At 38.1% G+C, this 27,651-nt stretch overlaps 1 protein-coding gene and 2 long non-coding RNA genes across 4 annotated transcripts; all 3 read left to right on the forward strand.

Moving 5' to 3' along the window:
- The first annotated feature begins 450 nt into the window (after positions 1–450).
- Positions 451–15,698, forward strand: LOC136793980 (uncharacterized). 2 transcript variants are annotated; one of them, XR_010840093.1, is made up of 4 exons: positions 451–634; positions 1,013–1,136; positions 2,703–2,825; positions 15,649–15,698. It is a non-coding gene; the product is annotated as an uncharacterized lncRNA (long non-coding RNA). The 2 variants fall into 2 exon arrangements; XR_010840092.1 differs by lacking the exon at positions 451–634 and having other exon boundaries at positions 825–1,136.
- Positions 15,699–15,728: 30 nt separating this feature from the next.
- Positions 15,729–25,507, forward strand: LOC131754832 (uncharacterized). The gene is made up of 3 exons (XR_010840094.1): positions 15,729–15,941; positions 16,053–16,138; positions 25,478–25,507. It is a non-coding gene; the product is annotated as an uncharacterized lncRNA (long non-coding RNA).
- A 1,448-nt stretch (positions 25,508–26,955) lies between these two features.
- LOC131754829 (Golgi phosphoprotein 3-like) lies at positions 26,956–27,348 on the forward strand. Its single transcript, XM_059060850.2, has one exon. The coding sequence runs from the start codon at positions 26,991–26,993 to the stop codon at positions 27,291–27,293; it is 303 nt and encodes a 100-aa protein (XP_058916833.1). The 5' UTR covers positions 26,956–26,990; the 3' UTR covers positions 27,294–27,348.
- The last annotated feature ends 303 nt before the right edge of the window (positions 27,349–27,651 follow it).

A 27,651-nucleotide genomic window follows, 5' to 3' on the forward strand; every position in this document is an offset into this window, starting at 1 on the left:
ATAAGAAGATTCAAATTATAAAGATGTTAATTCTTCCCATATCAGACTCTACATATAATGCAATTTCAATAAACATAGCAAGGAGATTGTATTTTGGCTAGTGATACGAGTTCTAAAGTTCATATGGAAAAGGAGGGAAACCAGGAAAAAAATTGTAAAATAAAAGTTAAGGGATTGGCCCTACTCTGTACCAAAATACATTACAAAATTGTATTAATTAAAACTGCATTACTGGCACATGAGCAGGCAGACGAATGAATGGAACAGAATAGAGTACAGAAGTAGACCTATATTAGATAAAGTAATAATATGTGGTTTAAGGAAAGACAGAAAAAAAAAAATGAATGGCTCATAAAATGAAAGATGATTTCTCATTTTCATAAAGTCCAAAACAGGTGTTCCTGCTTGGCAGGCTCTCCTCCAGGCAGGGATTCTGGAGCTCATGCTCTGCCATGCTCAATATGTGGCTTCACAAGTTTTTCTGGAGGATATCGCCATTCCACATGGCAGAAGGCAAAGAGGTTGGAGGATCATGTGTGGGAAGCTTTTATGTGCCAGGTCCATCACTTCCTGACTGCAACTGAAGCTGGGAAACTACCTGTTGTGAGCCCAGAGAGAGGAAGGAAAAGCTGTGGTAAATAACTAGCATTCTCTCCCATAACACCCAAATGCATATGGAATTTAATATATCACCAGTGTGGCATTCGATATCAGTGGGGAAAGATGAATTATTCAATTAATGATCCTGAAGAACTGGATAGCTCTCTCAAAAAAGAAAAAAAAGTTGGATTCCCAATTCATTCCTTGCAACAAAATACATTATAATTCAGTCAAATTTGAATGGGGTAAAAAGGAAGGAAACTATTAGAAAACACAGGAGAAAAGGGAAGGTCTTTTTATAAATAAGCATGCCCGCCCAGAAGACTCAAGGAAATGTGGGGTTAAGATTGTATAGTGCATTCACCCAGATACAACTATTCCAAGTTTCACAGTCCTATTTCTTCCTTTTCAGGGCCCATACATTAACACAGAACACCTGCTTTGGCTTGCATTCGGCATCCCACTGTAGCTCTGACATTTTTATTATCGTATTCTGAGGCTAATGTTCAGCATAGTCTGCCCTCCTGCTGCAAGAGGTAAGAGTCTAACTAAAATCAGCCATGAAAGGCTTCTGGCTCTCGTGACATGCCCTGAGTTGATAGTTGGCTGACCTGGTGTGCCAGTCTCTTTCTTCAAGGCTTCCAGGAGAGTTAACAGAAGTCAGCCACCTCTACAATCCTTATGAATACCATTGTCCCACACCATTCAAGAGCTACCACGTATTCCCTAGCCTGGTCCCTTCCACCCGTTCCTCATTCCTAAACAAACAAAGGTGAAGGTCTTAGTAAACGTGCTGGTACAGCCTGCGGTGGGTTGTCACTACCCCAACTTAGACCAGCAATGAGGTTCTTGATGCCTCCTGACCAGAGAGTGAGCAAAATCTCTAGTCCCATTCTTGAGGGTCAACTTTCCATGGCCATCTCTGGTACCAGTTTAGGTCTCTGCAAAAGCAGACCTTGAGGCAAGGATTAGGGGGTATGTAGCTTATTGGGGAGGTGATATCAGGAAGAGAGGAAGTAGGGAAAGTGAGGTAGGGAAGGTAGAAAAGTCAATAAAGGATACATTAAAGTGAAGATTACTGCTCTAGTCAACAAGAGCTGAATTCACTCTGAGGAACTGGCAAGAACTGCCTCCTGAGAGATGGAGAAGCTTACATATTTATCCACTGATTCCTATTCTATATTGGTTGGGGGTTGCCTCTGAGAGGCTGATAGACTGGTTCTTCCCAGCCACCCTGGAAAGCCCACCCTTGCAGGGTGGAGCACTCCCCATGACACCTCAGAATGACTCGGGAAGAGAAGCAGAAAGATTCAGACACAAGTTGGATGCTGTCAAAATGTGCAGGAACTGTTATTTATGGCTGCAGGTAAAGTTACTAGCTGGGACATTAGCAGCATCTGCTCCAGCAAGAATTAAGATACCAATTCTGTCTATATTCCTTTCAGGCAGTTTTAAACAGCAGCTGTTGTATTGCTGAAGGTGTAGGCAAACAGCATGATGCTGATGTACTGTTGTTCCGAATATGTATTGATACAGCCTCTATGAAGGGCAACTGGATGGTAGCTGTCAGTGTTGAAGGTGTGGGAATTCCCTGGGGGTCCACTGGTTAGGACATCATGTTTTCACTGCCTAGGGCGTGGGTTCAGTCCCTGATTGGGGAATTAAGGTCTCTCAAGCTATGCGGCATGGCCAAAAAATATATATATATAATATATATATTGAAGGTGTATATATTTGATCCAGGTTTAGGAATTTCACTGCTAGGAATTGATCCTGAAGATATTGATGCAAGGCCTTTCATACAAGTATTTTCATTGTAATCATAGAGGATTGGGCACCGGTTTCCTCCACGGGGCACTGGGTAAATTATTGTACATCCATATAGTGGCACCCTTAAACAGAAGGGAATCCTCTCTGTGTACTGACATTGAACACTTTTATCAGGAGGCAGCAGAAAATGATTAACTGTTTATTCAGTATACTACTATACTGTATAAGTGGGAAAAGAAAAAGTGTGTTTGTATATGTACAAACTATCTCCAGAAGGAGATTTCTACATGCTATGGATTGTATTCTTCTTCTAACTTTTCTGTTATTCCTAGGGACTTGGGATAAGAGGTGGCGGCTCCAGGGTAATATTAGTCTACCAAATGGTAGATTGTGAAAACAAGTGTGATGAAAACTGACAAGTAATGACAGAGTACGGCAAAGTGACTGGATAGCAGGTAATCATTCACGAACTGGTGGTTTTCCTGTTCACCAGCAATAGATAGTTAGAAAATGTAATGGAAGGGAATTTGCAACAGAAACCTAAGTATAAAACACCTAAGAATAAACATAACAATAAAGATATAAGATCTTTACAGGGGAAAAAGTAAACTATAGGACATAGACAAACACCTAAGTAAATGGAGACTGTTAATGGTCTCAATATATTATGATGCCAATTCTCTCCAAATTGTTCCATAAAGACAATGTAATCCCCCAAATATCCTAATAACATTTAGTATATAGTTTAACAAGCTAATTTAAGAATTCATAAGTAAGGCTACAAGTATATGCGTAGCTTAGACAGTTATGGAGTGGGGAAAATCAAATGATCAGTAAATATAAAAATCAATGTTATTCTCCCTAGTTATTGCAGACATGTAAATTAAAATAAGATGAAACTTTTCACCGTATAATTGGCAAAAAATAAATGTTGATACTACCAATCAAGAATGTGAGGAAATGGTATTCTCCCACTCAACTGATAGAAAAAAATTATTTAAGGCTCTCTGAACAGCAACGTGGCAGTAACTTTGAAATTGGTAATTATTCATTCTCAATGACCCAGCAATTCCATTTCTCAATATCCTGTATGCATCAAACATGTATTTTAAGTGGCATGCACAAAGATATTCTTACCCCTAGTTCATAGTTGCAAAGAAAAGAAAAAAGGACAACAACCTAAATACCCATCGATATATTCATAAATGGCTACATAAGCCATGGTAAATCCCTACTATGAAATATTATGTAGTAATTTAAAAGAATGATGTAAATCAATATCTACTGACATGAAAAGAATAAAAAGCAAGGTTTAGAATACTGAATTCAATAGCATCCCAGTTGTGAAAAATATAAAACACCACAAAACAACACTAAATACTTGTACAGGTACAAGTGCATGATTATACATTAATTTTTTTTTGAATTTTATTTTATTTATTTTTTTATACAGCAGGTTCTTATTATCTATCCATTTCATACTTATTAATGTATACATGTCAATCCAAATCTCCCAATTCATCCCACCCCCCCAGCCACCACTTTCCCCCCTTGGTGTCCATACGTTTGTTCTCTACATCTGTTCTCTACATTCTGCCCTGCAAACCAGTTCATCTGTACCTTTTTTCTAGGTTCCATATATATGCATTAATGTACGATATTTGTTTTTCTCTTTCTGACTTACTTCACTCCGTATGACAGTCTCTATATCACTCCACATCACTACAAATGACACAATTTCGTTCCTTTTTATGGCTGAGTAATATTCCATTGTATATATGTACTACATCTTCTTTATCCATTCTTCTGTCGATGGGCATTTAGGTTGCTTCCATGACCTGGCTATTGTAAATAGTGCTGCAATGAATATTGGGGTGCATGTGTCTTTTTGAATTATGGTTTTCTCTGGGTATATGCCCAGTAGTGGGATTGCTGGGTCTATGGTAGTTCTATTTGTAGTTTTTTAAGGAACCTCCATACTGTTCTCCATAGTGGCTGTATCAAATTACATTCCCACCAACAGTGCAAGAGGGTTCCCTTTTCTCCACACGCCCTCCAGCATTTGTTGTTTGTAGCTTTTCTGATGATGCTCATTCTAATTGGTGTGAGGTGATACCTCATTGAGTTTTGATTTGCATTTCTCTAATAATTAGTGATGTTGAGTAGCTTTTCATGTGCTTCTTGGCCATCTGTATGTCTTCTTTGGAGAAATGTCTATTCAGTCTTATGTGCATTTTTTGATTGGGTTGTTTGTTTTTTTTAAATATTGAGCTGCATGAACTGTTTATATATTTTAGAGATTAATCCTTTGTCCGTTGATTCATTTGCAAATATTTTCTCCCATTCTGAGGGTTGTCTTTTTGTCCTGTTTGTAGTTTCCTTTGCTTTGCAAAAGATTTTAAGTTTCATTAGGTCCCATTTGTTTATTTTTGGTTTTATTTCCATTACTCTGGGAGGTAGGTCAAAAAAGATCTTGCTATGATTTATGTCAAAGAGTGTTCTTCCTGTGTTTTCCTCTAAGAGTTTTATAGTGTCCAGTCTTACATTAAGTTCTCTAACCCATTTTGAGGTTTTTTTTTTTTTTTTTTTTTTTTTTTTTGCGGTACACGGGCCTCTCACTGTTGTGGCCTCCCCTGCCACAGAGCACAGGCTCCGGACGTGCAGGCTCAGCGGCCATGGCTCACGGGCCCGGCTGCTCTGCGTCATGTGGGATCTTCCCAGACCGGGGCACGAACCCGTGTCCCCTGCATCGGCAGGCGGACTCCCAACCACTGCGCCACCAGGGAAACCCTTGAGTTTATTTTTGTGTATGGTGTTAAGGAGTGTTCTAATTTTATTCTTTTACATGTAGCTTGTCCAGTTTTCCCAGCACCACTTATTGAAGAGACTGTCTTTTCTCCATTGTACATCCTTGCCTCCTTTGTCTTAGATTAGTTGACCATAGGTGCATGGGTTTATCTCTGGGCTTTCTATCCTGTTCCATTGATCTACATTTCTGGTTTTTGTGCGAGTACCATATTGTCTTGATTCCTGTAGCTTTGTAGTATAGTCTGAAGTCAGGGAGTCTGATTCCTCTAGCTCCATTTTTTTCCCTCAAGACTGCTTTGGCTATTCAGGGTCTTTTGTGTCTCCATACAAATTTTAAGATTTTTTGTCCTACTTCTGTAAAAAATGCCACTGGTAATTTGATAGGGATTACATGGAGTCTGTAGATTGCCTTGAGTAGTATAGTCATTTTCACAATAGTGATTCTTCCAATCCAAGAACGTGGTATATCTCTCCATCTGTTTGTGTCATCTTTGATTTCTTTCATCAGTGTCTTATAGTTTTCTGCATACAGGTCTTTTGTCTCCCTAGGTAGGTTTATTCCTAGGTATTTTTTTCTTTTTGTTGCAGTGGTAAATGGGAGTGTTTCCTTAATTTCTCTTTCAGATTTTTCATCACTAGTGTATAGGAATGCAAGAGATTTATGTGCATTAATTTTGTATCCTTCAGCTTTACCAAATTCATTGATTAGCTCTAGTAGTTTTCTGGTGGCATCTTTAAGATTCTTTATGTACAGTATCATGTCATCTGCAAACAGTGACAGTTTTACTTCTTCCTTTCCAATTTGTATTCCTTTTATTTCCTTTTCTTTTCTGATTGCCATGGCTTGGACTTCCAAAACTACGCCGAATAAAAGTGGCGAGAATGGGCATCCTTGTCTTGTTCCTGATCTTAGAGGGAATGCTTTCAGTTTTTCACCATTGAGTGTGATATTAGCTGTGGGTGGCCTTTATTATGTTGAGGTAGGTTCCCTCTATGCACACTTTCTGGAGAGTTTTTATCATAAATGCTTGTTGAATTTTTTTTAAAGGGGTTTTTATTTAATTAATTATTATTATTTTTGGCTGCATTGGGTCTTCATTGCTGCGTGCAGGCTTTCTCTAGTTGTGGCGAGCAGAGGCTACTCTTCGTTACAGTGCACGGGCTTCTCTCATTGTGGTGGCTTCTCTTGTGGAGCACGGGCTCTAGGCATATGGGCTTTAGTAGTTGCAGCATGCAGGCTCAGTAGTTGCGACACATGGACCCTAGAGTGTGCGGGCTTCAGTAGTCATGGAGCATGAGCTCAGTAGTTGTGGCACATGGACTCTAGGGCCTGTGGGCTTCAGTAGTTGTGGCACACAGGCTCAGTAGTTATGGCTCCTGGGCTCTAGCGTGCAGGCTCAGTAGTTGTGGCACATGGGCTTAGTTGCTGTGCAGCATGTGGGATCTTCCCAGCCCAGGGATTGAACCCACGTCCCCTGCATTGGCAGGCAGTTTTTTAATCACTGTAGCTTTTTTTTTTTTATTGAGATGATCATATGGTTTTTATTCTTCAATTTGTTATGTGATATATCGCATTGATTGATTTGTAGATATTGAAAAATACTTGCATTCCTGGGATAAATCCCACTTGATTATTGTTTATGATCCTTTTAACGTATTGTTAGAGTTGGTTTGCTAGTATTTTGTTGAGGATTTTTGCATCTATGTTCATCAGTGATATTGGCCTGTAATTTTCTTTTTTTGTGATATCTTTGCCTGTTTTTTGTATCAGGGTGATGGTGGCCTCATAGAATGAGTTTGGAAGTGTTCCTTCCTCTGCAATCTTTTGGAATAGTTTTGGAAGGATGGATGTTAACTCTTCTCTAAACGTTTGGTAGAATAACTCTTCTCTAAACGTTTGGTAGAATTGACTTGTGAAGCCATCTGGTCCTGGACTTTTGTTTGTTGGGAGCTTTTAAATTACTGACTTAATTTCAATACTGGTAATTGGTCAGCTCATATTTTCTACTTCTTCCAGGTTCGAGTTTTAGGTGATTGTTCCTTTCTAAGAATTTGTCCATTTCTTCTAGCTTGCCTATTTTATTGGTGTATAGTTGCTTGTAGTAGTCTCTTACGATCCTTTGTATTATATTTCTGTGCTGTTGGTGGTAACTTCTCCCTTTTCATTTCTGATTTTATTGATTTGGATTATCTCCCTTTTTTCTTTTTTTTTAAAGATGTATTTATTTTATTTATTTTTGGCTGCATCAGATCTTAGATGCAGCACGCAGGATCTTTGTTGAGGCATGCGAGATCTCTCTAGTTGTGGTGTGCGAGTTTTCTCTTCTCTAGTTGTGGCGCATGGGCTCCAGGGCACCTAGGCTCTGTAGTTGTGGGGCACGGGTTCCAGAGCACGTGGGCTGTGTAGTTTGTGGCATGCAGGCTCTCTAGCTGAGGTGTGAGAGCTCAGTAGTTGTGGCGCACGGGCTTAGTTGCCCCGTGGCATGTGGGATCTTTGTTCCCTGGCCAGAGATTGAACCCATGTCCCCTGCATTGTAAAGCAGACTCTTTACCACTGGACCACCAGGGAAGCCTCTCCCTTTTTTTCTTGATGAATTTGGCTAAAGGTTTATCAATTTTGTTTATCTTTTCAAAGAACCAGCTTTTAGTTTCATTGATCCTTTCTATTGTGTTTTAGTCTCTATTTCATTTATTTAGCCTCTGATCTTTATGGTTTCTTTCCTTCTGCTCACTTTGGGTTTTGTTTGTTCTTCTTTCTCTAGTTGCTTTAGGTGTAAGTTTAGATTTTTTACTTGCAATTTTTCTTGTTTCCTGAGGTAAGCTTGTATCAGTGTAAACTTCCCTCTTAGAACTGCTTTTGCTGTGTCCCATAGGTTTTGGATCATTGTGTTTTCATTTTCATTTGTCTCTTGGGGGCTTCCCTGGTGGCACAGTGGTTGAGAATCCGCCTGCCGATGCAGGGGACACGGGTTCGTGCCCCGGTCCGGGAAGATCCCACATGCTGCAGAGCGGCTGGGCTCGTGAGCCATGGCCGCTGAGCCTGCGCATCCGGAGCCTGTGCTCCACAACGGGAGAGGCCACAACAGTGAGAGGCCTGCGTACCCGGAAAAAAAAAAAAAAAAAAATCATTTGTCTCTAGGTTTTTTTTGTTTGTTTGTTTTGTTTTTTTTTTGTGGTAAGTGGGCTTCTCACTGCTGTGGCCTCTCCCATTCTGGAGCACAGGCTCCGGACACACAGGCCCAGTGGCCATGTCTCACGGGCCCAGCCGCTCTACGGCATGTGGGATCTTCCTGGACCGGGGCACAAACCCGTGTCCCCTGCATCGGCAGGCGGACTCTCAACAACTGCACCACCAGGGAAGCCCTCTAGGTATTTTTTGATTTCCTCTTTGATTTCTTCAGTGATCCATTGGTTGTTTAGTAGCAGATTGTTTAGCCTTCACGTGTTTGTGTTTTTTGCAGTTTGATTTTTCTTATAGTTGATTTCTAGTTTCATAGCATTGTGGTTGGAGAATTTTTTTAAAGCATAATCCAGTGAGAAACACTGACATAGTAACAAGCAATAAATTAAACTCTTAATAAAGAACTACTACAGTAAGATTAGAATCTTACCTTTTAAGAAAAAAAAAAGCTGAAAGTAGCTTGATGAAATGAGGTATAAAAAATGGTTGGGGCATCTGGGATATAGCAACAAAATCAAAATGCATAAAGATGGTGAAAACTAAGTACTATGCCCATCTAAGACAAACCATGTAACCAAACTGAGACAAAAAGAAGAAGGGGGGCGATATGGAGTTGGGCTGGAGAAGAAGCAAAGTACAAAAGAGTATCTATGGCATGTTACTCTTCACATAGCAAGAAGGAGATGACCTAGAGGGGTGGGATACAGCGGATGGGAGGGAGGCTCATGAGGGAGGGGATATGGGGACATATGTATGCATATGGCTGATTCACTTTGATGTACAACAGAAACTAACACAGTATTGTGAAACAGTTATACTCCAATAAAGATCTATTAAGAAAAAAAGAAAATACATATGTATCTTATTTGTGCAAAAGATATATTCCCTGACTTACAGTGGAGTTACGTCCCAATAACCTATCTTAAGGTGGAAAATGCATTTAATACACCTAACCTACTGAATATTATAGTTTAGCCTAGCCTACCTTAAACGTACACGGAACACTAACGTTAGCCTACAGTTGGGCAAAATCATCTAACACAAAAGCCAATTTTATAATAAAGTATTGAATATCTCATGGAGTATTAAATACTGTACTAAAAGTGAAAGACAGCATGGTTGTCTGGATACAGAATGGTTGTAAGTGTATTGGTTGTTTATGCTTATGGTCACGTGGCTGATGGAGCTACAGCTTGCTGCCCCCGCCCAGCATCACAAGAGAGTATCTACTGCATGTCACTAGCCTGGAAAAGATCAAAATTAAAAATTCTAAGTACAAATGGGTATAGCTTCACACCATTGTAAAACCAAGAAATCATAAGTCGAAAAATCTTAAATCAGGGATTCTGTGTACAGGAAAGATAAACCAGAAACTGAAGAGGTGGGCTGCCTATATGGTATGGGTAACAAAGAGGTGAAAGGATGGGAAAATTAGAAGGGGGTGATGGGGTGAGGAGGAAGTGACACTTTGCTGAGTACAATGTGTGTAGCTTCGACTCTGAAAACCTTACTAATGTCTCACATAACCAAAAAATAAATTATTAAAATCAATCAGGATGGGAGAAGAACCCAAAATGGAATATGAATAGTAACAAATTAGCAAGTTAAATATATTACAAATGACTAACATAACCATACTGAAGGAGATGGGGAAGAAAAAAAACTAAACAAACTAACAATGGTAAACAGTATATTAACTGGATACTGAAAGCCTAAAGATAAAAAGCACTGTTTATAATTACTATACTGTAGCTAGTAAATTTGTTTCTCATAGGGGTGTGGATTAGCCATTCAGTAACTACTTTGTGTGTATACTAGTACTGAACAAATAAGTGATACACTGTATATCAGGGCCATGATTCTATTAATAATTCTCAGAGATATGTTACAAATAAGGAAAGGGGGACATGGCTAGAAGGAACCCTGGTGTTGAGTTGGAATCAGAGGTATCAGTATTGAAATCATTATTTTTAGTACATATCTAATACACACACACACACACACACACACAAACATTTAGATATGTGTGTGTGGGGGGGTGAGTACATGTACATACATCTCCTAGCTCCATGTGCTAAGATGACCAAGAAGCAGTGGTACTCTTACTGCAATAAGCACACCTAGAACCTAGATCTTGAATTCTAAACACCATTCCTCAATGAGAGGAACAAGACCTCCTTTGGAAGATACAAGATGAACATGGAATGACCTGTTGTACCAGAAAATAAGGAGGTAGTTGAGGTACTTGAGAAAAGATGGGAACATGTCAAAAAGACACAGGAACCGATGTGAAGAAATTCCCAGTGGACAAAGCTAGAACAGTTTGAGCTTAACAAAATTAAAAATAATAGTACTGAATTTGAGCTCAGAATAAAACAAATTTCCATGAATCCATACCAACATAAAAAAGGATTGGAGGGCTTCCCTGGTGGCACAGTGGTTGAGAATCCGCCTGCCAATGCAGGGGACATGGGTTCAAGCCCTGGTCTGGGAAGATCCCACATGCCATGGAGCAACCAAGCCCGTGTGCCACAACTACTGAGCCTGTGCTCTAGAGCCCGCGAGCCACAATTACTGAACCTGTGTGCCTAGAGCCCATGCTCCGCAACAAGAGAAGCCACCGCAACGAGAAGCCCGTGCACCACAACCAAGAGTAGCCCCCACTGTGCACAACTAGAGAAAGCCTGCACGCAGCAATGAAGACCCAACACAGCCAAAAATAAATAAACTAAATAAATAAATTTTTTTAAAAGAAATTGAATAAATACATGTATAGGGGAAACAGTATCTCTTCTTACAAAAAAATTCCAACTAATAAATGTAGAAGAAATGAGAGAAATAAAAAAAATTACCACCAGGCAGACACCACCATAATAAGTGTTGCAGGTCTGGTCAGTTTGATGGATGCTAAAATCACTTGTGAGTGTTCGAGAAGAAATAAGATATTTCATAGTCTCAGAGTATTTCTCTAAGATATTTGTCAATTACATAGGGAAACTGGTAACTTTACTGTGGAGAATCTCTGCAGACACCTCCTTAGCCAAGTGATCAAGGTTAATAAATCACCAGCAACAAATCACATTGAAATCATTATGCACTGAGATGGACACAGTATCACTTCTGGGGTAATCGTGCTAAAAATGCAACACCTCAAGCTAATCATGAGAAAACATCAGACGAACCCAAGTTGAAAGACATTCTACAAACTATCAAGGTCATGAAAGACAAAGACTGAGAAACCATCACAGGTTGCAGGAAACCAAGGAGCCAATAACTAAATGCAATGTGGATCATGGGTTGGATCCTGAAGCAGAAAAAGGACATTAAGGGGAAAATGAATGAAATTTAAATAAGATCTGTGTTTGGTTAATAGTATTCACCAATGCTATTTTTCTGGTTTTGGTAATTGTATAATGGTTATGGAATTGTGAAAATTACGGAAGCTGGGAGAAAGGCATATGTAAGCCATTTGTACTATTTCTGCAACTTTCCTTTAAGTGGAAAATTATTTCAAAAGAAAAAGAGAACATAGAGAGAAAGGGCATTGTTCTCAATACTCTGTTTCTTTGTATTTGCTGTATTCAACCTTGCCAATGTGCTTGCATCTCCCTGCTCTACTTGATGGCACAAAATATTACATGCTGGGAAATTGTGCAGATGAACCAATATAGTTTCCATGGCATACTGACATCATTTCCCTACTTTCCAATCTCATATGAGCTTAATTAATGCACCTTAAAGAATTTTACCAAAATAAACTATATTGAAGTTGCATGTGACATATTTGATTAAAATGGAATCATGAAATATGAGGGGGGAAATCAGTATTTAAAAGTCAATATAAGCCTGCAATAGCCAAAACAACCTTGAAAAATAACAAATTTGTAAGACTAACACTTTCAAAACTTATTATTTACCTATAGTAATCAAAACAGTATGATAGTGGCATGAGGATAGACATAGAGATCAAAAGAATAGAATAGAGAGCCCCCAAATAAACCCAAACATATCTGGTCAATTGATTTTCAATAGGAGTGCCAAGACCATTAAATGGGGAAAGACAGTCTTTTTAACAAAAGGTAGTGAGAAAACTGGATATGCACATGCAAAAGAATGAAGTTGGATCTTTACCTTATACCATATACAAAAATTAACTCAAAACCGATCAAAGGCTTAAGCTTAAGAGCTAAAAGTATAGAATTTTAAAATGAAAACATAGGGGAAAGTCTTTATGACATTGGATTTGTCAATAATTTCTTGGATATGACACCAAAAGCATAGGCAATAAAGAAAAAATAGAAAAATTGGACTTCATCAAAAACATTTGTGCATTAAAGGACATTATCAAAAATATTTGCAAATCATCTATCTTGATAAAGGATGTTAATCCAGAATATATAAATAATTCTTATGAGGCAATGGGTTAAAAAAACCTCAATTCAAAAATGGGAAAAGATCTTTTTTTTTTTTTTTTTTTTTTTTTTTTTTTTCGGTACGCGGGCCTCTCACTGCTGTGGCCTCTCCCATTGCGGAGCACAGGCTCCAGATGTGCAGGCTCAGCGGCCATGGCTCACGGGCCCAGCCGCTCCGCGGCATGTGGGATCTTCCCGGACCGGGGCACGAACCCATGCCCCCTGCATCGGCAGGCGGACTCCCAACCACTGCGCCACCAGGGAAGCCCCTGGGAAAAGATCTTGAATGGCATTTCTCCAAAGAAGATATACAACTAAACAATAAGCACATGAAAATATGGTTAACATCGTTAGTCATTAGGGAAATGCAAATCCAAACCACAATGAGATACCACTCTATGCCCATTAGGATGGCTGTGATTCTAAAACAAACAACAAAAACAAACAAAAAAGGAAAATAAGTGTTGGCAATGCTTTGGAGAAACTGGAATCTTCATGTATTGCTGTAGGAAAGTAAAATGGTTTAGCCGCTGTGGAGAATAGTTTAGCAGTTCCTCAGAAAGTTAAACATTGAAGTACTGTATGACCCAGCAATTCCATTCCAATGTATATACCACAAAAAAACTGAAAGCAGGGACTCAAACAGGTACTTGTACCCCAATATTCATAACAGCATTATTCACAATAGTCAAAAGGTGGAAACAACCCCAAAATTCATCTACAGGTGAATGGATAAACAAGTTGTGGTATATATATACAATGGGATATTATTCAACCATAAAAGGAATGGAATTCTGATACATGCTACAACATGGATGAACCTTTAGAACATTTTGCTAAGTGAAATAAGCCAAACACAAAAGGACAAGTATTGTATGATTCTACTTCTATGAGGTACCTAGAACAGGCAAATTCATAGAGACAGTAAGTAGAATAGAGGTTCCAATGGCCTGGAAGGAAGGGGCAATGGGGAGTTGTTGTTTAATGGGCACAGATTTTCTGTTTGGGATGATAAAGTTCTGGAAATGGATAGTGGTATTGGTTGCACAACATTGTGAAAGCACTTAATGCCACTGAATTGTACACTTAAAATGGTAAATTTTATGGTACACATATATATTTTTCTTTAACAGTTTTATTGAGGTATACTTCACATATAATAAATGACATTTAAATTTTCAGTTTTATATCATACATATATTTTAACACAAAAGCTTACTACTATACATAAAACATATAATATTGTATGTCAAATATACTCAATTTAAAAAATTAAATTACATTCCAAAAAAATAAAACATATGATGTGAAATACAGATGTATAATCATAGTAATTAATTATAAGTAGACATTTTAAAATTTTGTCTATATCCCCCGAAGTTTATATATTCTAGTGGTCCAAAGAACATTTTGAGGAACTTATCTTTAGGAAAATGAGGGATTTCCTAGATATAGTCTGCCTTGTCTGTAAGTGTATATGCTCGTGTGCATGTGTGTGTGTGTGTGTGTTGTATGATGTAAAATAGAAGAAAAGAGAAGAGGGTACTACCTCTTCATATTGAAAGAAGGTCGTCCTCTTTGCTTGTCCTGCGGAAAAAAGAACACTGACATGACGTACTTTTGGGAATGCTGCAGACCGATCAAGAAAAAAAGGAGGGAAAGTACACATTACCAACATTAAAAATGAAGGAGGGAATATCACCACAGACGCTACATATATTAAAAGGCAAATAAAGGAATGTAGTGAATAACTTTATGCCTATAAACTTGACAAATAGATTGAAAGAAAGAGTTCTTTGAAAAACACAACTTACCAAACTGATACAAAAAGAAATAGAAAATTTTCATAACTCTATTTTTAAGGTTGAATTGATGATGGAAAGCCTTCCTGCAAAGAAAACTGCAGGTCCAGATGGTTTTCTTTGGGAATTCTATCAAACATTTAAGGAAGAAATTATACTAATCTTACACAAACTCCTTTAGAAAATAGAAAGTGTTCCCAACTCATTTTATGAAGCCAAGATAATACTGCCAAAAACTTGACAGAAACACTACAAGAAAATTGGAGACCAACATCTCTTAAGTTACAAAAATCTTTCACAAAATATTAGCAAGTCAAAAGCAGCAATACTACATCACGATTAAGTAGGTGTATTCTAGGAATAGAAGGTTGCCTTAACGTTTGAAAATCAGTTGGTGTTATTTGCCACTGTAACAGAATAAAGGAGAAAAACCATATAACCATACCAATAAATGCAAAAATGCCTTATAAAATTCAATAGCCATCATGATTTTAAAACAAAAACCTCTTTGCAAACTAGGACGTGAAAGGGAACTTTTTGTTAAATTTAAAAGCATCTAGGAAGAACCTAAAGATAATATCATACCTAAAGGTGAAATATTGAATATTCTTCCCTTAAGATTATAAACAAAGCTAAGAGGTTCACTCTCACCACTTTTTTCAATATTATACTGGAGACCTTAGCCAATGTAAAAAGGTAAGAAAAAGATACAAAAGTCATACATATTACAAAGGAAGAAATAAAATCATTAGCATTTAAACAGGCATTAAAATCCACAAAATACTTAGGAACAAATTTAACAAAAGACATGTAAGACCTCTACAGTGAAAACTATAACACGTTACTGCCAAGACTTGAACTGCAATTTAATGACTGCTATCCATGAAAATACTTTGTAAAGAGATTCTGTTTGAGGCACTTTAATATTTTGATGAAGTGTTCCTCAATCTGGACAAAAAGCAATACCCTGGCCCTGGAAAGATTTACATTACTACTACTCAGTCCGACTAATAGTTGGCTAAAAATTTTATAACAGAAAAATAAGTCTGCAATTATTATGTTTTCTTTTCCTCAGCCCACCTGGATAATATTGATGTACGCTTCCCTCAGAACACTATACATGACATTCCAGAGAAGGCTGGCAGAACCGTGCTGAAAACCCAGGCATTGTATCTTGTTGATTTTCCTTCGATGCTTGATTAGCATACCCTACCTACATCATCCTCTGACTCCGGATCATCCAGTGACTCTGAAAGCCACTCCAGGAGCGGCCCATTGAAACCTGGTGGGTGCAGAGCAGTCTCTCTTGCCCTTGCTGGAAAATGACCTATAAAAAGTGGGGTGCTCACCTGCTACAGTAATGGAGAGGTAGGTACGTGTAAAGAACCACAATCTACCTATTCTCTTTCTCTTTTCTCTCCTCCTTTAATCCCTTCAGAGTTTTTGTTTCTGTTTTTGTTTTTTGGCTGCACCCTGCAGCTATGCAGGATCTTAGTTCCCTGACCAGGGATCGAACCAGTGCCCCCTGCAGCAAAAGCGTGGAGTCTTAACTACTGGACTGCCAGGTAAGCCCCCTGAGGTTTCTATTTTTCAGATTTATGAGCTTAATTCTGGCCAGTTTTCGAACAAAACCTATTGCTCTGTAAACAAAGACCCTCTACTTTTATACTTTTGTGTATTATCAAGCAATATTTGGACTTACACCTGCCTTTGTCAATTTGAAGTAATTTAAGGTTAATTTAACAGGTTTCTTTTTTCCATTTTGAGTTTATTTTTGTATGTGGTGTGAGAAAATGTTCATAGTTCATTCTTTTTAAAAAATTTTTATTTTATTTTATTATTTACACAGCAGGTTCTTATTAGTTATCTATTTTATACATATTAGTGTATATATGCAATCCCAGTCTCACAATTCATCCCAGCCCTCATCCTCCTTTCCCCCCTTGCTGTCCATATGTTTGTTCTCTACATCTGTGTCTCTATTCCTGCCTTGGAAATAGGTTCATCTGTACCATTTTTCTAGATTCCACATATATGTGTTAATATATGATATTTATTGTTCTCTTTCTGACTTACTTCACTCTGTAGGACAATCTCTAGGTCCATCCACATCTCTACAAATGACCCAATTTCATTCCTTTTTATGGCTGAGTAATATTCCATTGTATATATGTACCACATCTTCTTTATCCATTCATCTGTCAATGGACATTTAGGTTGCTTCCATGACCTGACTATTGTAAATAGTGCTGCAATGAACATTGGGGTTCATGTGTCTTTGAATTATGGTTTTCTCAGGGTATATGCCCAGTAGTGAGATTGCTGGGTCATATGGTAATTCTGTTTTTAGTTTTTTAAGTAAACTCCATACTGTTCTCCATAGTGGCTGTATCAACTTACATTCCCACCAACAGTGCAAGAGGGTTCCCTTTTCTCCACACCCTCTCCAGCATTTGTTGTTTGTAGATTTTCTGATGGTGCTCATTCTAACTGGTGTGAGGTGATACCTCATTGTAGTTTTGATTTGCATTTCTCTAATGATTAGTGATGTTGAGCAGCTTTTCAAGTGCCTCTTGGCCATCTGTATATCTTCTTTGGAGAAATGTCTATTTAGGTCTTCTGCCCATTTTTTGATTGGGTTGTCTGTTTTTTTGATATTGAGCTGCCTGAGCTGTTTATGTATTTTGGAGATTAATCCTTTGTCCGTTGATTTGTTTGCAAATATTTTCTCCCATTCTGAGGGTTGTCTTTTAGTCTTGTTTATAGTTTCCTTTTCTGTGCAAAAGCTTTTAAGTTTCATTAGGTCCCATTTATTTATTTTTGTTTTTATTTCCATTACTCTGGGAGGTGGGTCAAAAAAGATCTTGCTGTGATTTATGTCAATGAGTGTTCTTCCTATGTTTTCCTCTAAGAGTTTTATAGTGTCCAGTCTTACATTTAGTTCTCTAATCCATTTTGAGTTTATTTTTGTGTATGGTGTGAGAGAGTGTTCTAATTTCATTCTTTTACATGTGGCTCTCCAGTTTTCCCAGCACTGCTTATTGAAGAGACTGTCTTTTCTCTATTGTATATCCTTGCCTCCTTTGTCATAGATTAGTTGACCATAGGTGTGTGGGTTTATCTCTGGGCTTTCTATCCTGTTCCATTGATCTATATTTCTGTTTTTGTGCCAGTACCATATTACCATATTGTCTTGATTGCTGTAGGTTTGTACTGTAGTCTGAAGTCAGGGAGTCTGATTCCTCCAGCTCCGTTTTTTTCCCTCAAGATTGCTTTGGCTATTCGGGGTCCTTTGTGTCTCCATACAAATTTTAAGATTTTTTGTTCTAGTTCTGTAAAAAATGCCATTGGTAATTTGATAGGGATTGCATTGAATATGTAGATTGCTTTGTGTAGTGTAGTCATTTTCACAATATTGATTCTTCCAAGCCAAGAACATGGTATATCTCTCCATCTGTTTGTGTCATCTTTGATTTCTTTCATCAGTGTCTTATAGTTTCCTGAGTACAGGTCTTTTACCTCCTTAGGTGGGTTTATTCCTAGGTATTTTATTCTTTTTGCTACAGTGGTGAATGTGATTATTTCCTTAATTTCTCTTTCTGATCTTTCATTGTTAGTGTATAGGAATGCAAGAGATTTCTGTGCATTAATTTTGTATCCTGCAGCTTTACCAAATTCATTGATTAACTCTAGTAGTTTTCTGGTGGCATCTTCAGGCTTCTCTATGTATAGTATCATGTCATCTGCAAACAGTGACAGTTTTACTTCTTTTTTTCCAATCTGGATTCCTTTTTATTTCTTTTTCTTCTCTGATTGCCATGGCTAGGACTTCCAAAACTCTGTTAACTAATAGTGGCGAGAGTGGACTTGCTTGTCTTCTTCCTGAGCTCAGAGAAAATGCTTTCAGTTTTTCACTATTGAGAATGATGTTTGCTGCAGGTTTGTCATATATGGCCTTTATTATGAGGAGGTAGATTCCCTCTATGGCCACTTTCTGGAGACTTTTTATCATAAATGGGTGTTGAATTTTGTCAAAAGCTTTTTCTGCATCTATTGAGATGATCATATGGTATTTATTCTTCAATTTGTTAATATGGTATATCACATTGATTGATTTGTGTATATTGGAGAGTCCTTGCATCCCTGAGATAAATCCCACTTGATCATGGTGTATCATCCTTTTAATGTGTTGTTGGATTATGTTTGCTAGTATTTTGTTGAGGATTTTTGCATCTATATTCATCAGTGATATTGGTCTATAATTTTCTTTTTTTGTAGTATCTTTGGTTTTGGTATCAGGGTGATGGTGGCCTCGTAGAATGAGTTTGGGAGTGTACCTTCCTCTGCAATCTTTTGGAAGAGTTTGAGAAGGATGGCTGTTAACTCTCCTCTAAATGTTTGATAGAATTCACCTGTGAAGCCATCTGTTCCTGGACTTTGTTTGTTGGAAGATTTTTAATCAGAGTTTCAATTTCATTTCTTGTGATTTGTCTGTTCATATTTTCTATTTCTTCCTGTTTCCATCTTAGAAGGTTATACCTTTCTAATGATTTTTCCATTTCTTCCAGGTTGTCCATTTTATTGGCATAGAGTTGCTTGTAGTAGTCTCTTATGATGATTTGTATTTCTGCGGTGTCTGTTGTAACATCTCCTCTTTCATTTCTAATTTTGTTGATTTGAGTCCTCTCCCTCTATTTCTTGATGAGTCTGCCTAAAGGTTTATCAGTTTTGTTTATATTCTCAAAGACTTGCTTTTAGTTTTATTGATCTTTGCTATTGTTTTCTTTGTTTCTATTTCATTTATTTCTGCTCTGATCTTTATGATTTCTTTCCTTCTGCTAACTTTGGGTTTTGGTTTTGTTTGTTCTTCTTTCTCTAGTTCCTTTAGGTGAAAGGTTAGATTGTTTATTTCAGGTTTTTCTTGTTTCTTGAGGTAGGCTTGTATAGCTATAAACTTCCCTCTTAGAACTCCTTTTGCTGCATCCCATAGGTTTTGGATCTTTGTGTTTTCATTGTCATTTGTCTCTAGGTATTTTTTTATTTTCTCTTTGATTTCTTCAGTGATCTCTTGATTATTTAGTAATGTATTGTTTAGCCTCCATGTGCTTGTGTTTTTTACATTTTTTAACCTGTAATTTATTTCTAATCTCGTAGCGTTGTGGTCGGAAAAGTTGCTTGATATGATTTCAATTTTATTAAGTTTACCAAGGCTTGATTTGTGACCCAAGATGTGATGTATCCTGGAGAATGTTCCGTGTGCACTTGAGAAGAAAGTGTAATCTGCTGTTTTCGGATGGAATGTCCTATAAATATCAATTAAATCTATCTGGTCTATTGTGTCATTTAAAGCTTGTGTTTCTGTATTTTCTGTCTGGATGATCTGTCTATTGGTGTTAAGTGAGATGTGAAAGTCTCCTACTATTATTGTGTTAGTGTTGATTTCTTCTTTTATAGCTGTTAACATATGCCTTATGTATTGAGGTGCTCCTATGTTGGGTGCATATATATTTATAATTGTTAAATCTTCTCCTGGGATTGATCCCTTGATCATTATGTAGTGTCCAAATTCTAACATTCTTTATTTTAAAGTCTATTTTATCTGATATGAGTGTTGCTATTCCAGCTTTCTTTTGATTTCCATTTCCATGGAATTTCTTTTTCCATCCCCTCACTTTCAGTCTGTATGTTTCCCTAGGTCCAAAGTGGTTCTCTTGTAGACAGCAGATATATGGGTCTTGTTTTTGTATCCATTTAGCAAGCCTGGGTCTTTTGGTTGGAGCATTTAATTCCTTCACATTTAAGGTAATTATCAATATTTATATTCCTATTACCATCTCTTAATTGTTTTGGGTTTGTTTTTGTAGGTCCTTTTCTTCTCATGTGTTTCCCACTTAGAGAAGTTCCTTTAGCATTTGTTGTAGAGCTGGTTTGGTGGTGCTGAATTCTCTTAGCTTTTGCTTGTCTGTAAAGCTTTTGATTTCTCCATCGAATCTGAATGAGATCCATGTCGGGTAGAATAATCTTGGTTGTAGGTTCTTCCCTTTCATCACTTTAAATATATCATGCCACTCCCTTCTGGCTTGTAGAGTTTCTGCTGAGATATCAGTTGTTAACCTTATGGGAGAATTTAACACTATTTTTATATTTAATTTGGGTCTTTCTAGCTAAGATTAGTAAAGCTAATTAGTAAAGTAAATATTCACGGGATAGGCGTGGTTTCTAAATGCTTGGTTTGTGTCATAGACATTGGTAAAATATTATTTTGTTGTTTTTCATCAATTCCAAGTTCCAAATAAAGTCCAAGAACCCCCCAGTTTAATTTAATATCTTTACCATTTGATTGAAGCATAAGAAGTAGCATATTTGCCCCCAGAAAAAAAACCCAACAGACTCTGTGGTAGGCGGAGTAATGCCCCCTTCCCAAAGATGTGTGTATTGTAATCCCCCAAACCTGTGAATATTTTCTGTTACATGGTAAGGGAGAAATAAGGTAGCAGGTGGAATTGTTTGCTGATTAACTGATTTTGAGATGGGGCGATTATCCTTGATTATTCAGGTGGGGCCTATGTAATAACAAGGGTCCTTATAAGTGAAAGAGGAGAGGCAGTGTCAGAGTGATTCACCACGAGAAGACTCAACTAGCCATTGCTGGCTCCAAGCATAGTAGGGAGCCACCAGCTAAGGAATTCAGGCCGCCTCTAGGAGGTGGAAAATGTAAGAAAACAGATTCTTCTCTAAGATCTTGAAGGAACACAGGCCTGCTGATACCTTGATGTTAGCCCATTGCGATCCATTACACCCTTATGACCTACAGGATTATAAAATAATGAATTTGTGTTGTTTTAAAGGCATTAAATTTGTGGCAATTTGTTACAGCTGCAATAGGAAAAATAGGAAATGAATACAGTACAGAATCTTTACTATTAAATCACATTGTAATTGAGTAATTTGAACACAGGGTGGCACTAGACTACCATATTTATCATAGAAGTCCTTTCAGTTTTATGGTATAAAGGGCAATGACACAATTTTCTTCTAATACAGGTTTTAAAATCATTTTGTCACATCTGTATCTAAGTCTTCTTCAGTATTGTTAGTAAGTCCCTTAAATTGGCCTTCATGAAGTTTTTTTAATTGACATGTAGTCGATTTACAATATTGTATTAGTTTCAGCTGAACAGCAAAATGATTCAGTCATATATATATATCTATATTCTTTTTTCGATTCTTTTCCATTATAGGTTTTTACAAGATATTGAATATAGTTCCCTGTGCTATACAGTTAATGCTTGTTGTTTTTCATGAATTTTTAAGTTGATTTCTGGCAATGATTTTTCTTTTTTTTAATTCAGAAAGATGAACTATAAATGAATAGAAGTCACTAGAATATGGGTCACAAGTGTGAGGACTTTTTTGTTCTTGGTGCCTTGAACACTGACGGCAGCCCATAGCAGATGCCCGATAAATAACTGTTAAACAAAAGAACATCTCACGTCCAATTTGCATGTATAAATTGTTTGTCAGGTCTTTTCTCACATTAACCTGAGTCATCTGGAACCTGAGGAAAATCCTTTTGTCCAAGAAGTTTAAATTTAGCACTATTCATAGAGCAGTCATTTGTTCGAATGAACTTACAATGCATTCTTCTTTGTGCTAGAAATGAAACAGGCATGGCTTGTTCTCTAGAGCACCCTCCCTCCCCCACCTGCCCTCCACCCAGGAATGTCCGGTTCTAATGAAACACCCCAGTGTGTCTCTCCTCCTCGTGGTGTTGTGTGGGTGACTTTGGGGGAGTGTGTAGTCAGGGTAACCGGGACCACAGGTGGACCATCTTGGGAGGTGGGGTTTCCAGGTAGTCTGCGTTTCACTGTACCTGCGTGGCCTTGGATGCTTTACGCTTGCTGACCCCTCTGTCCCAGGGCATTAGGCCTCTCCCTTGGCTTGTCCAGCTCTCCAAGTCAAAGAGAGAAAGTGTACTCTTTGGAGAGTGTCTTCCAGTATACTGTCTCCAGACACCCTGTAAATTCTGATTCCTCTCTATTCTTGTAGAACTTTGTTCCTCTCACCCTTTCTATGTTGGTTTACGGTTAGTTGTATAAAGTGGCACTAGCTTGTAATTTCTCTGTAGAAGAAGATCATATTTTATTCTTTTTTGTATCCTCAACACCCAGCCAATACTAGGAACAAAGTAAACGCTTCTGGAAGGAAGGGAGGCGGGGAGGCTGTCCCATCATTGGGCTTAGATTGCAGATGGGTAAAATCACTGTTGCTGATTTCTTAATATTTAAGTATGGGTGTGTGAACTTATGTTTAACCCAGAAGAAAAAAGTAATCAGGATTACATTCATCATTTGGGTATAATTTCCATTTACAGACTCAGGATAGTAAATATAATGAGGCCTAAAATAAATGCTGTCTTTCCTCTTTGAAAAAGATAAGGAATTTGAATGCAAATTGTAATGTTTTTCTTCAAAGAGGAATGATTTGCCACTCTTTAATTTGATAAAGCTCTTTATACTTCAAAAACAGACTCAGGCTTTAAATATTAATAAACTTCAGAAAGCAAGAATCAAATCCTCAACTTTTCATGAATTAATTATCATAATTTTAAAACTCCAGTTTTATAAAGCAAATCATAAATTGCAAAATTGCTTTTCTAAATTGTGTCTTTTTGGTATAATTCATATGATTAAATAAAATTTTATGTATATTAAATTGAGTATTAATACCATAATTTGAAGTTTCCTGTTTCTTGTTATTGTATAACTTTATACATTTTTTTGCATTCAGTAAAATGACATGTCATTTTTAGTCAACTTTTATTTTTATCAAAGTGCTGTTTGAATAGTATAAAAGATCAAATATTGCTAAAAGTAACTTTTATAAAACAGCAGTCTCTTTTCTTTACCTTTCTACTCCCATCATCTGCCAAGTAATCAATTTCAACTTTTTTAGATATTTTCTCTGATTTTACTTTCTTTTTTTAAAAATAAATTTATTTATTTATTTATTTTTGGCTGTGTTGGGTCTTTGTTTCTGTGCGAGGGCTTTCTCTAGTTGTGGCGAGTGGGGGCCACTCTTCATTGCGGTGCACAGGCCTCTCACTGTTGCGGCCTCTCTTGTTATGTAGCACAAGCTCCAGATGCGCAGGCTCAGTAGTTGTGGCTCACGGGCCTAGTTGCTCTGCTGCACGTGGGATCTTCCCAGACCAGGGCTCGAACCCGTGTCCCCTGCATTGGCAGGAGGATTCTTAACCACTCCACCACCAGGGAAGTCCAACACTTTTCTTCATCATTCTCTTCTGTTCACCCTTTCTGGAGCTCCTATTATTTAGTTGTTGGGCCCCCTGGATTGACCAACTAATTTCTTAAGTTTTCTCTCTTATTGTCTAATTATTTGCCATTTTGCCCTAAGTTTTGGATTCCCTAACTATATCCCCTACTTTTCTACTGGGTTTTCCATTTCTGCCATCCAATCTTTATTTTCCTAGTATTTTTGTTGTTGTTGTTCTCTGAATATTCTTCTTTTTAAAACTACCATTTTGTTCCTGTTTTATGGATACAATATTCTCTCTTATTTCTCTGAGAACAGTAATGCCTTTTTTTTCCACATTTTTCTTCTCCCTCCATAGTTTCAGTGTCCTCTGAGTTCCTTTTTTTAAAAAACAGGTTTATTGGAGGTATAATTTGTTTGCCATAAAATTCACCTATTGTGAGTGTCTAATTCACTGATGTTTAGTATATTTATTGAGTCAGTCAACCATCACTGCAGTCCAGTTTTAGAACATTTCCATCACCCCCAGAAAGGTCTCTGGTGCCCGTTTGCAGTTCATCTCCATTCCTAACCCTAGTCCCAATCAGCCAATAATCTGCTTTCTGTATCTACCCATTTGCATTTTCTAGGCATTTCATATAAATAGAATCATAAAGTATATGTTCTTCTGTGTCTGCTTTTTCACTTCACTTGCTGTTTTTGAAGGCCATCCTTGTTGCAGCATCAGGAGTTCATTCCTCTTTATCGTTGCAGAGTATTCCCTTGTGCTGATGTACCACATTTTGTTTTGACATTCACCAGTTGACTAGACATTTGTGTAGTTTCCACTTTGGAGGAATTAGAAACATCTTTTTGTTATTTTAATATTTTATTTTGTACTCTGTGTTTCACATTAGAGAATTTTTCCCAAATGTATGACATTCTCTAGCAGTCTGCTCATATTTGGAAAAAGAGGCCAAATAAGTTACTTGGAAGATGTATGTGTGCATGGTGGGCGGTGGTGAAGTGGGGGCTTCTTTGTAATTCTTTGGGGGAATCTTCATATCAGTGTTTTTCATCCTTTTCTCTTGGGTTGGTGGTATTTTCCAGAAAAGGCTCTTCCAATGTCTTGGCTGGAGGGTATAATCCTAGCTTCCAGTATTCCCGGAGTCGAGAGGAGGGAAAAGGCTGAAATGTCCCAAATTCTAGGACATAAACTCTTACTTAACCCCCCTGTTTTCAGTGGGAGATCCCTGCCTCCTTCAGCTGTGCCTGGTGTCCCTGAGTCCAGAGATGCTCTGTTTTATTATCTTCTACTGCACAGAGTAGAGAAGGAGATCTGGAGATGCTTTTAAAATAGACTTTCAAACAGTCTTTCTATTCTTAGCCCTACCATTATCTTTTCCCCCCACCACCATTCCCCCAGCTATCTGGTGCCAATTTCTGAGCCTCTGGGCTTCTGCCATGTAAAGTAGGCTACCTCCCTGCTCTGCCCACTGCCAGTTTGGGATTAGCTTTCTTGGATCCACTAATCCACCTACCACTTTTTCATCTACTTTGCAGTATCCGAAATTTTACTGCTATTTTGTTCTTTCCTGTTATTATTATGGGTTTGTGCTTCTATAGAAATCCTTTTACTCTTATTTTCATAGCATTTTCATCAGGAAGAGAATATTTATTCAACCAGCCATCTTTATTGAGAATCTCAATTTAATTCTTTAATGAAAAATACAACTTCCAGTTCCACATAATTTATGTAAATACCTCACTCTCAAGGAAGTACTGAATAACCCACCACTCTTTAAATGTGAGCTGCGCATAGTGACTTCCATCCGAGAGTACAGAACAGCAAGGGGTGAGGGAGGAATAGCTTTATATTGGAGATACCTGAGGAACCCTCCCACAGCCTGGTGATCAAGGTCAACATCAACAGTGATAAAATCATGCTGATCGTATGCACCCTTTGTGGTCTCACTCCCCCAAACCTGTAACCTCAGTCTCATCGTGAGAAAAACATCAGATAAATCCCAGTAAAGGGACAATCGACAAAGTACAAGACCACTACTTCTCAAAACTGTCAAGGTCATCAAAAGCAAGGGAAGGGCTTCCCTGGTGGCGCAGTGGTTGAGAATCCGCCTGCCAATGCAGGGGACACGGGTTTGTGCCCCGGTCCGGGAAGATCCCACATGCCGCGGAGCGGCTGGGCCTGTGAGCCATGGCTGCTGAGCCTGTGCGTCCAGAGCCTGTGCTCCACAATGGGAGAGGCCACAACAGTGAGAGGCCCACGTACCACCAAAAAAAAAAAAAAAAAAAAAAAAAAGCAAGGGAAGATTGGAGAACTGTTACCACCAGGAGGAGCCTAAGAAAATATGACAAATAAAGGTAACATAATAACCTGGGTGGCATCCTGGAACAGAAAAAGAACATCAGGCCAAAACCAAGGAAATCTGAATAGTGAATGGACTTTCGTTAATATTAATGTATCGATGTTCATTCATTGTGACAAATGTGCTGCATTAATGGGGAAACAGCAGTGGGGCATGTGGAAATGCTTTACTATCTTTGCAACTTTTCTATAAATCTAAAATTATTCCTTTTAAAAATTTATTTAAAAAATAAAAATAACTGAACCTCTAATTTATACTTTGGCTACTTATTGACAACTTTATGCTGATAGAAATGTACCAGGAATTATCATTTTACAGTTTGACTCATATCTACCTCACACCAAAACCATTAGCAATCTGTTCTAATTCGTGTATTTGAATACTTTATTCATTCTCTTTTCCAAATGCTTATTGAGCAAGTTCTGTGTTCCAGGAAATATACCTGGTGCCGGGCTACAGAGATTAATAAAATATGATTCCTGTCCCACGAGAAGTTTACGTTCTGAGAACACAGACCGTCCTAGAACACTTATTGTATTCCACTTCTCCAGAAGCAAACCAGCTACAATGAACACATTTTGCTATTCCTATTAAGAGTACAAAAAAAAAAATAATAGCTGAAATTCTTCTCTAGCTTTTAAATGCTTTTGTTTAGGTGAGACATGGAATTCATTAAAACTGCATTATCAATTAAGAAATGTGCAGGAACGATTAGCTTAAAACCTGGTAGAAAAAGAGCGTATTGACAACCGAGAAACAGAACTTCCTTCTCTTTGACATGACAACACATCCCCTCACCAACAACAACATTAAGCAGCGCCTCATCAAGAAGGTGCAGGAAGCCGTTCTCGACAAATGGGTGAACGACCCTCACCGCATGGACAAGCGCCTGCTGGCCCTCATCTACCTGGCCCACGCCTCGGATGTCCTGGAGAACGCGTTCGCGCCCCTCCTGGACGAGCAGTACTATTTAGCCACCAAGCGGGTGCGGCAGCTCCTGGACTTAGACCCCGAGGCGGAGTGTCTGAAGGCCAGCACCAACGAGGTGCTGTGGGCAGTGGTGGCCGCCTTCACCAAGTGACCCTGCGCAGAGCCGAGCGTCCTCCTTTCTCTCACCGCAACCAGTCGTTTTTTCCTCCAGGGACTTCTGGTTTTCTGCAGTTGGTACTTCCCACACTATAATTGGCTTTTGTTTTATGAAGTGGTGGGTGGCTTTTCCTGTTGTGGGTGTGTACGTGCAGGAAGCTGCTGGTATGAGAGACCTTTCTGTTTAGGTTTAGGAGAAAAAGTTTTACCGCCTATTGACATTTCATTCCTTCTTGAGTTCAAGAGAGTTGCCATTCTCACTGTAATAGGCTTTGGATTTTTGTTATTGAAGCACAGTTTGATTTACAATGTTGCATGAGGTTCAGGTGTACAGCATAGTGATTCAGTTATAC

Source organism: Kogia breviceps, chromosome 4, assembly GCF_026419965.1.
Source record: "Kogia breviceps isolate mKogBre1 chromosome 4, mKogBre1 haplotype 1, whole genome shotgun sequence".
Taxonomy (NCBI): domain Eukaryota; kingdom Metazoa; phylum Chordata; class Mammalia; order Artiodactyla; family Physeteridae; genus Kogia; species Kogia breviceps.

Bases quoted from the DNA above. Each gene is read 5' to 3' on its own strand.
- LOC131754829 (XM_059060850.2), top strand. From the start codon at position 26,991: ATGACAACACATCCCCTCACCAACAACAACATTAAGCAGCGCCTCATC.